The 10,816-nt window shown below is 34.1% G+C and overlaps 1 protein-coding gene across 2 annotated transcripts; it reads right to left on the bottom strand.

Annotated features, from left to right (window-relative positions):
- Positions 1 to 2,029: 2,029 nt before the first annotated feature.
- LOC124847067 (oxysterol-binding protein-related protein 1A-like) lies at positions 2,030 to 8,950 on the bottom strand. 2 transcript variants are annotated; one of them, XM_088107882.1, is made up of 10 exons: positions 8,198 to 8,950; positions 6,338 to 6,697; positions 6,160 to 6,260; positions 5,074 to 5,482; positions 4,805 to 4,960; positions 4,477 to 4,644; positions 4,234 to 4,374; positions 3,173 to 3,403; positions 2,665 to 2,778; positions 2,030 to 2,557 (listed from the first exon to the last, which is right to left on the bottom strand). In XM_088107882.1, exons 1-10 carry the CDS (start codon positions 8,687 to 8,689, stop codon positions 2,381 to 2,383), a joined length of 2,349 nt encoding a protein of 782 aa, XP_087964008.1. In that variant the 5' UTR covers positions 8,690 to 8,950; the 3' UTR covers positions 2,030 to 2,380. The 2 variants fall into 2 exon arrangements, with proteins under 2 accessions (XP_087964008.1, XP_047180420.1); XM_047324464.2 differs by having other exon boundaries at positions 5,074 to 5,489; positions 6,164 to 6,260.
- Positions 8,951 to 10,816: the final 1,866 nt, after the last annotated feature.

Here is a 10,816-nt window from a genome sequence, read left to right as displayed (position 1 = left end):
CAAAAATATTACAATTGAGTATTTGCCTAACTCATGGTCTTCAGTTAGCGAATAACTTTCTGTTACCCTAGATTGGATGAGTATTCTCACCACTTTTGGTCTTCTTAGTCAGCGAATAACCCCTTGTTACTCTAGACTAGATGAGTATACTAGATGAATATTTGCACACCACTCCTGGTACTAAGCAACCTTGCTTAGATTTCCTTAACTCAACTAAGTTCAAAAAGTGTTTCAATTCTCTTTAGAATTGCAATGAACGATTGCTTACAAGTCGTTCAGACTATTACTCTCGCAGAGAGGATGTGATTACAATACAATGCAGTCTAAACACCGCAAGTGTTTCTCTCTTTTCTTTTTTTCTCTTTCTTACAATCAGTAATCAAGTAATCAAATATTAAACTGAAGCTCAAGAGTATTGCTTTTCTTCTTTTCTCTTGTTCTTTTTTTCAACTCATATATTATCTCTTTTTATGCTTTTCTTTTGAATGTTTTTCAAAAGATGAATATTTTCGTTGTATGTTATCCTCTTGATTCTTCATCTGAATGATATTCTATTTAAAGGCTTTTGGATAAGTGTATGTTAGACTAAGCTCTTGGCCTTAATTCTTGTGTCTTCTCTTTCTTCGTGTACAATAATCATTGGTTAAATTCAACTTGTTAGAGTACACATGTTTTTTCAATACTTTGCTTGAAGTAGGTTGTACTTTCTTTTAGACACCGTTTCAAGTGAACAACATTTTGTGAATATCTCTTTTGTCTCTAATGTCTACTGTGATATTTTAATTTGAAGCTTGTGTATGCGTGTAAAGTAGGTTATAGAGTAAATTCTAAGGGAGGATAAGTAGTTGGGCACAATAAGGCTAATTTCACATTTTTTGAATGTGTATGAGCTTAGTAACATGCTTGAGGGTTGTACAACAAGGGACTCGTGCAAAGATTGTTTAGAGAATGAGCATGGGTAGGACTAAGTATAGAGACTACAAAATGTGGTACGGATTGTGTTTAAGTGTTTTAGTATGTGTGGAGAAGTTATATACAAGGTCTTGTGAAGAAGTATGTGAAATGATATGGAATGATTACTATAAAGGAAGATTTGCTAAGGGAATCAAGGTGTTCCACTCTTTTTTTATTACAAGATATGCAGTCAATGCTAATGCAAGGACCACGATTGTAGTGGTATTTTAATCCAGATATAACATACACAAACATTTTTTCTTTTTGGATTGTAACCTCAAGTATAAGGTGACTTGCCTTGTGACCGGAAACTTGTGTATTCATAAGGTGTAATAATATCCATATTATACAACTATTGTTCTGTTTTGGTAGAGAAAAATATTATGTATGAGATTTAGCCATCTCTACATACTTTGACTTTGTAGGGATAAAGCATCCATAGTGTTCTATCATTTTATATATTTTACTTTCGCTTTAAAAAAAACAAAAAAAAACGAAAAACTCTTCTTTTAACCTAACTTCCATAATAGTATATATCACAAAGTCTTTTGTCAGATACGTATGTTTGAAGAAATATTTTTCTTTGCAAATGTTTATTTTGGACGATGAACAGATTGAACTAGGTTTGGTAGCACGCTACTGAACAAGAAATCACGTGGATAGAATTTTTTTGCCCCCACCGTTAACTTGTTTTTTGTTCTGACAGAACAAAGTACTGTGAAAATTTCATTTTGTTTCTTTGACATGGTCTGATCTACAACAATCTCAAGGATCACAGGCATAGCGGCTTGATCGTTTGGCAGCTGCTATACATAAAAGATCACTATTTCTCCCTTGTTTCTTAATACTTTCAACAAGAACTTTCACACAACAACCCCATCTTTCATCGAATAAAAACAATAAATAAATACAAGATTCTAGTCAGTTATGTTTTCTCATGCACGCGCAGCATTTTTCTGTTGTCCCTTGTGGTGGACTACTTACAAAATTTAAGTTGCACCAAATTGGAATAAACGTGTGCAAACAGTTAAACATGTTTGAATGGATTATCAGAGTAAGCATTAAAATAGGTGCATGTTCATTTAATGAGTTTTCATTCTATTCCAGAGTGGAATGTTATGATACTGAAATGATTAGGATACCAACTATGATTTTCATACAAAGCTCCGCATCATCCCTTCTCAGTCCAACTTTGAAACAAGCATCTGACAGCAAGAAAAGAAGTTGGAATAGGGAAATTGGAGGTTGCCTTGTTGAGAAGAAATGAGAACCACTGTTTCTGTACACGAAGGCAGTAATCAACCATATTTGTTGAATGCTAAAAGAAGTTGTGATCATAAATATGGTTACAAATGTATATTTTGATCAAAAGGGTGTGGTGTTAGGGGCAGCAGGTAGAAATCTCAGGTAAAAAAAGGATGAGAATTTATGGAGTTGGGTTAACATCAGTATCGGTTGAGAATTGACCAAAAATGTCAGGACAGGATTCCCAATTCCCCTTTTCCCTACTCTCCCAGTACCCTCCAATATAACGGTAAGAGATGCTGCCTTTTTCCTTAGCAAACCACCTTGGTTTCCAACCCTTTTCTTGCATCTTTCGTGCCTGCAATTATGGAGAGTCTCTTATTTATTAATGAATGAGAGCACATTAGCCAGCATAACATCATGCATTTCAATACAGGACAGGGTCCAATAATGCAACATCTGTACCTGCCGCTGTCTTTGTTCCAGCCGCAACTTTTCAGAATTGGCCATTTCATGCTGTCCATTTTCCAAACACCTTTGATCAGGTCTTAGCCTTGAATCTGTCGGTGGCAACTTCTCCTGTTTGTTAACACGAAATGTCAGACACTAGTACAAACCAACATTATTTCAATGTGTTTGATTGCTCGTTGTTGATGTGATTCTCCATTGAACTGCATGATTATTTACTATCTGATGAGTTTTTGACTGAACTGTAATGATTTTAGAAAAAAGTCATTTTATGCTTGGATGTTTTAATACAAGCAGTACAAATTATTATACCTTTCTTATGGAACGGATAAGCTATTTAAAATCAATTTCAGTGCACGATCAATTCTTTAAAATCTAAAGATGTGAACATTTAGTATGAACAGCGTAACCCTGTTGTTATTGTGAGTTTGGATAAGTATTCGGATAAAAAAAGGAAAATCAGTTTTGTAAATTTCAGTGTGCAATTGTGTGATTTCATACTCACCTTTAGTTCAGGTGTGATTTCATTGAGTGTAATAGCAAATTGTGTGAAGTTATATCTTGTCGGGTGCTCTGGTGACGGGTTCTTCTTCCACAGAAAATGTGGTTTTGATGACTCATCGGACCCTTTTCCTTTCCCAAAACCCCCTCCAATGACGTAGTGCAAACTCTCATCCCACTTCCCAATTAGAGTTGCCACTGTTTTACCTTTCTTATCCTCCACTACGCCATGAATCTGCAGCAGAACTTAAATTACAAAGCATAAGTTACATAATATGTCTGTGGACTATATATACTTAAGAACATTATGTAATTCATAATGTAATCTTACATCTCTTTAGCCTATGAAAATGGTAAAGCGGGCATCCATTGTCAAGCTAAAACTGACATGAATTCATTTGATTCAACAACATAGAACTGTAAAATTAAGTTCATGGTAATTGAAATCGAACAGTGACATTGATAGGAGTCGATTGAAACTACAATTACTACGCGAGTTTAACTTCCTAGTGCAATTATCATTTATAACAAACAACGAATGGAGTCAAGAACCATGTACAATTTTTATCTTTTTGTACTTTAGGGGGCTAAGGTCTACTCAAATTGACTCTATCTAAAATTCGAGATAAGTGAACATGAATTTCTTAAAGTTGAGATGAATCGATCTAGATTGAAGATCCATCCTCACCAATTTGGCTAAAGTCTAGATAGGCCTGCCTTAATCGAAGATTTTAATATTACATTTAAAAAAGTTAATATTTTTTATTTTTAAAATGAAAGTCGTGTAGACTTTTTTAATAATGGAGGTTTTCTTTTCTTGTAGGCTTCTTTAGACCTAGTCTACGTGAACTAGGACCAAACCCTTGTGAACAAATTGACACTACTAGCATATGTGTGAACAAAATAACATGCTACCAACATAATTCTCCGACTTGAAATGGAACTTTTGTCCAAAATGCCACAGGTGGCACAAGTCATAGTACAAAAAAATGTAACACATTTAAATTTCGACCAATATATCAGGAACCAAATAAGAACATAAAAATAAGATATGAGAAAGGGCACCTGGTGAGGATTCCTATCAATGATTGACTGCTCCTTGAATTTGATCTTACTTACATAGTTACTTTTCCCCTCTAGGCGCATTGTACCATAATGGTCGCAGTAGAGTTTTCCTAAAATGAGGTTGTAAATAGATGTTGTTACCTGGTGATACAACATGAATTAGCTAATATTCAGAGTGTATTTTGGAAGAGATTGACAGGTACATGTATTACTAATTAACTTCATGCAAAAAACTATATATACCTTGCTCCAATGAATGGTTTCTCCATCATCAAACTCCACTGTCAATACACCAATTGGATCAAGCTGGATGGAACGACCCCAAAATTTACTTTTTAAATTGACGTCGCCCCAAAATTTCCAGCCCCTGCCCTCACAATGGCATGCTACAATCATGGGGTGATGACTGACCTATCATAAGATGAATAGCGTAAGTATGTTTCTTTAAACCACTTTACACAAGAAAAAATAACACTCCAAGCTATTGATTGATAAGCAAGTCTATGGCTTATCATCATGAAGGATTCAATATAAATGGTTTGGAATTATATGAATGAAGATATCTTTGTACCTTCTCAGAGATAAAGCGAATGCCTTTGTCTGGGTAATCTGCTTCATATGTCTCTCCCAACAGTGGATTAAATGGTTTGCAACTTCTACCTTTGGTGCTAGCATATGCCGAAGCTGCAAATCCAGCTACATATATCATCCTCTTCAAACCATCACCCTGTACACAAATAAGTATGCATGTGACAAATCTCACACATAACAACTCCTAGTGAATTACGACACTAACTATAAATGATCTATATACTAAATAAGAAGATTTAACAAACTAACCATTTTACCCCATTCATATGCTTGGTCTAGAAGGTAAGAGTACTCAACATCTTCAAAACATTTCTGCAGTGAGGAGAGAGGCTCGTTAAAGTAAACCGGAAGACAAACTTTTGTTAGATCCTTCCCGATATTATCTTTTATGATTGACCATAGACTGATGCTACTTTCTTTCTCAACAGGATCGGGCAACTTCTTTCGTCGCTTGGTATGAGGATAGTTAAATCCAACAGATCCAATGGGAGACTTTTCATCACATATCTCATTTGGACAACTATCATCCTGCTCAGAATCATGGCAGGATCTCAAGTTATCTGAGCCTGTTGATAGAATTTCACATGTATCAAAGAATGCATCGTCGTCGTCGTCTGAGGGATCCAGCCTATCGTTCTCATCAGAAGAATCTTCCCCACTTCCCTCTGTCACAATCATAATATTTCATGTTTAAAATTGATGACAAATGTGACCACACTATCAGTAACTGCATACACCTACTAAGAGAGACCAAGAGAAGAAGAAAAATGGTACACCTAATGTTACAAAAGTAATCAGAAGCAATTAGAGAAAATGAGGTCGAAGAGAAATCCAAGTAGTGGTATAAAAATATCGTTGCTAAAAATTTGTTTGCAAAAGTAGTAAAAGTAAGTCGCTGAGGAGAAAACACAATACGTGAAACATGAAGTTTCTGTATAGTTTGGTTTACCAATGCAAAACTTTATAAGGAAGAGGCGTCAAAGCATAACACGAGACATACTATTGCAGAGAAATGTGCATTATAAATTGAGAAGGAAGGAGGAACCAGTGTGCTAATTAATGAGTTGAAAATGGCAAAAGGTGTGCTAACTGAAAAGCTACATTCAGATTCATTCTAATAATTTTGATTATATGTTCGATTAAGGACGAAGAGAAAGCAACAGAAAGAAAAGATTATATGAATAAGGATGAAGTTCAACATTCACTAACCTTATATTTCCCTATGATCATGATATTTGAAACAAGTTGTTAAAAAAACTTTCTCCATTTTCCTATTACTTCAATGAACAAGTGCACTAGGACATAAACTGGGTGCATTAATTAATTTCCATGCACGTACCGCTATATTTGTCTTGCATTAATGGATGAGAATCTGCTCCATCCTTTGATTGCCTTTGGTCTTCGATAAGTGTGTTCTCCAAATCAACTTTCTCTGACTATATGTATGAAGGAATGAATATGATATTACAATATATGGTTTGGTTAAGTCACAGTAACACAATGAAGCGAGTACCTCTAACTGGCGTAACGTGTCTATTAGTAGCAAATGCTTGTGCTTGAGAGCCACCATTTGCTTCTTCAACTTAGAGAACTCGGATTTCATGATTTCCTCACATTCCCCGATTGTAGCTTCACTCACACCCTCTTCTAAAAGCCTCTCTCTCAATTTTTCAGTGGAAATAGCCACTGATGCCACGGGTGACAAAACCTCTGCATGGGGCAACCGAGGATACATGTCCTTCACTGCCATCATTGCATCCACCCACATTGCTCTATCTTCCTTACTCTCCGCCCTCAAATGCAGTCTCTTCTTCGTCCCCGTACACACAGAAAACCTCCTCTTATCTGAACTGTTCTCTCGCACCGAACACACCTGCAAATTTATACAATGAACATGAAAAATAAATTATTGAACCACTGAAGAATTAACTCACTTCTGTTAGAACAACACTCTCACTTTTTCAATGTTTAAGGGTGTTTACCATGATTTTGTTTCGGAAGAAACTAATAGATAGATTCGGGGTGAGTTAACCACAAAACTATAATTAACTATTTTACCCCCATAAAGGTCATGGTAGTCTAATAGTATCAAAAAACTTTTTTCCCAAAACTATTTGTCGTTACTTCAGTTGACTATTAATTCAATCACTCTTTACTCATCGTTTTATCTCTCTTTTTTATTTATTACATTATAATCATCAATCTTTTCTAGTTACATTTCTCTTATTTATATCTGCTGTTTTTGTAAATAAAATATTCAACACAACCTATATATATCTTAAATATTTTTTACTTTCCCTTACTTTGTCGCCGAGTAAAAATAATGTTAAATAATTTCGTCCAAAATTATTGAAGAAATTAATATCTAAAATCAATTATTTGAATGGGACTAAGGATAGCAAAAATATCCTTGAATGGATTTAGCGGATATAAATTGACAATGGATAGATATGTAATTTTAATAGTTTTATGTATGGAAATAATAAGAATAAATATTTTAATGATATGTTTATTAATTAGAGTATGTAAATATAAATATTTCTTATTCCTTAGATGAATATTTTTGTATACGAATAATTTTCTAGAATTAAGTGACTAAAATAAGGTTAGTGATGAAAAAATTATTAATAATTAAAGAATTATTTATAATTTAATTTTACAAATTTATACGTTTATTTAAACTTATAAATTAAAATTGTTTTTAAATGTATATAATGATATTAAACTTATATTTTTGTTGTGCAATTTATTTAATTTGTCTTTTTGAAAACAAAAATTTTATTGATACAAATATTTTACATATTATTTTATTTAGATTATATTTTAAAATTCATTTTTAATTTAAGTTTGCATTTTAAAGAATACGTTTTAAAATAGTTTTATTTAAAACTTACAAAAGAATAAAAAAATATTCACGTGATCCATCTATTACCGTGAGTATAAAATTACTCGCATAACAGACAATTTCTTTTTATGGAGATGTTGATCAACCTATTATCATCCATATAAAGTCAAATTTAATGAGAATAAATTAAGCAGGTTCTTATTATATAATTGATAAAATAGGTCTTTAAAATACATAGTTTTTCAATTTAATAAATACTGTTATATATCAAACTAATATTTCATTAATGAGAAATTAATGTGTCTAAACCGTCTTAGCATACTTTTTAATAACTTACTTTTAAACTGCTGATAACGTGTTTCAGTTTATTAAACTTGATTATGACATGATGTTTGTGTTAAAACAACGTAACATGAATGAACGAACGGTTACGAGTGATTTACACCTAACCAAAACGTAACTTGATAATTAGGGTTAAAGTTCCGATAGCTTTGATTTTAGAGAGAGAGTGAGAGAGAGAGAACTAACCATGAGATGGATTTCGCTGACGGGTTTGCGATTGCGGGAGGGGCAGTGGCGGTGGCTGTTGATGCGGCGGAGGGACTCCTCCCCGATGACCATGGAACCGTCCTCGACGTCTTGGTTGAGGACTAGTTTGTCGGGGCCGTGGATCTTGTAGTAGGAGAGCACGCCGTCGTGGAGGACGAACCAGCGGGGGCGCCACCCGCGCCCGTAGTTCACCCACTTGTGAAGGATGCCGGAGATGCCGTTACCGACGACGTCGCTGAGCATTACCTCGCCGCGTGTGGTGGTGTGCTGGCGGGTGATGCGAGCGGAGGCGGAGCGCTGCACTACGCGGGAGACGGAGGGGCGGCTGTGGCTGCAGGTTGAGAGGGAGCGGAAGCGCAATGCGGGCGGCCCTGCCGGCGGATTCATGGGTTTGTCGTCGGTGGTGGATCCGGGTTGACGCGGGATTGGAGCGTGTTTGTTTCGGCTTTGTGATCCTCGGAAGGAATTCATTGCAGAACTGAATTAGATAGGGTTGGGATGAAGATGATGAAATTGAATATGAAGATGAAGAAGATGATGATGATGCGAATGAATGCATAAAGGAGGAGTTGTGTTGTGAACGAAGAGTTTCCCTCTCTCTCTCTCTCTCTCTTTCTCTCTTGTGTGTTGTGGTTACCGGGGCAGCGTTCTTAGCGGCCACACCACCATGCAAGGGTGGCTCGTAGTAAAAATCGCCTGTTTAGAAAATAAAATTGTAATCGTCGTTCGACAAGTGAGACAAAGAAAGTAATGATGGAATTAAATAGTTGAACTGACTTAAACTGTAATATAAATAAGTTTATTTATTTGTAATTATTTTCTCGTTGATGTTATGCTAATTGTTTATTTTTAATCGATACAAAGGCATGAGATAACTAAAGTTATTGAACAATTATATTGTTAATGTTATATAGATTTTAATATATTTTCAGGTACATTTTTTTTATGATCAATGATGTTGATGATTTCAATTTTTGAACTTTCCTTTTAATCATTTTCATTACAGCAATAAATTCAATTTATACCGGATTTTTGTGAAAATTTCTTTCTCCAGTGTGTCGTGTCTTTTAGTCTTAATTGCAGACACTTATATTAAAAATGATTGAATGAAAATTATGAATCTTCGTACTTATTATATATCATTATTTTAACTTGGGGAGTAAATAATGTGCATCTTGTAGGATTTCTTTTTTACTTGGATGGAAATTAGGATCCTAATAAGGTCATTTTTGCAATATTGCTGAAAATTACGGAATTAAAGAAGGAATTGAATAATGGTATTATTGGTTAAGAATTTAGGGGAAATGTGGGACTATATATAGGTTGGATAAATTTTTTGGCTATAATTTTGGAGTGGTTTATTTTCTAGAAAATACTTAAAATTAAGATAAATGTGAGTTTCGTTTTTGTTTATGATTTTGATGGTAGTGTTGTTTCATCTTTTTAAAATTGAATTTTTAGAACAATAAATAGATTAATGGAAGAAATAATGTAAGATAAATGTGACTTCAATAGTGGAAGATAAAAACTAGAATAATATAAGAGTGGTTATTTTTCTTAATAAATATTAAGTAGGGTAAGGGGGAAATAATTTTCACAAAATACAAATATGTCAACATATGTCATCTTCCTCTTTTTTCTTATTTCTAAAAGTCCAAAATAAGATAGCGCATGTTTCATTTTCCTTGGTTAAAAGGCTTCATAAAATTGCTCATGTAAAGAGTTTTAATTTCCATCACTCCTTTCTTCAAATTTCAAATTTAGAGGGCATGGACGTGTTTAAGGGAATTTCACAATTTCTTACTCATGCAAATGTATCTAATTTCAACTTATTTTACTTTAAATTGTTTTACTTTTAAATGTTTATTTGGATAATATAACATCCCAAAATATAACATTTAGCTATATAAGAGTTAATTACAGATTTAATAAGATAGATCAGTTATATACAATATTATAAAGTAGAAATTACAGTCATTGAAGAATAACCATAAAATTAAACTTTATATACAACCAGATTAACCAAAACTATTTACAAAGCTAATCTAAAGAAAACTAAACAGCAACATCTCCAGCATCAAGTGCATGCTCTAGGGAAACCTCATCTTCTTTTGCTCACACCTACAGAACAATCATAACAAAGTAAAGAAAACAACACATACAAACACAAGCACAAATAAAAGGGTGAGCTAGTTTAAAATTAAGGAATGTTATACATATAAAACGCATTTAAACATTTCACATACAATAAACACATCACTACACCATCATCAAACACTTTATGCATGACACTAATTAATATGAATGGACTATCCGAACTTAGAATGAATGTCGAGTTATGGCGAGTTGTGCACTTGTGGTGATGACTTCTACTGCTTTGTAAAGCCATTGTCAATGAGTTTCACCCTACCACACTCACAATGTCAGTCTGTTCTACGCCTTGGATCATACTGGAAGCACCCAAGACTAAGACCTCCTATTACTCTCATCACATGTATCAATCTTCTCTATATAAGAATGAATGACTATATTAAAGTGTTAGGATAAACCCCAATACTAAGCTCCTTGCATTCAAACTAACTGCACCAAGAATTCCAC

This window comes from Vigna umbellata, chromosome 2 (assembly GCF_029865625.1).
Source record: "Vigna umbellata cultivar VRB3 chromosome 2, Vumbellata_1.0, whole genome shotgun sequence".
In the NCBI taxonomy this organism is placed as follows: Eukaryota; Viridiplantae; Streptophyta; class Magnoliopsida; order Fabales; family Fabaceae; genus Vigna; species Vigna umbellata.
The sequence above is the reverse complement of the archived record's forward strand: the minus strand, read 5'-3'. Positions and strand labels throughout refer to the sequence as shown.

Bases quoted from the DNA above. Each gene is read 5' to 3' on its own strand.
- LOC124847067 (XM_047324464.2), bottom strand. From the start codon at position 8,689: ATGAATTCCTTCCGAGGATCACAAAGCCGAAACAAACACGCTCCAATC. The intron at 6,261-6,337 runs GTACTCGCTTCA...TCATACATATAG, and splicing joins ACACGTTACGCCAGTTAGAG to TCAGAGAAAGTTGATTTGGA. The intron at 2,779-3,172 runs GTGAGTATGAAA...GTTAACAAACAG, and splicing joins AAATCACACCTGAACTAAAG to GAGAAGTTGCCACCGACAGA.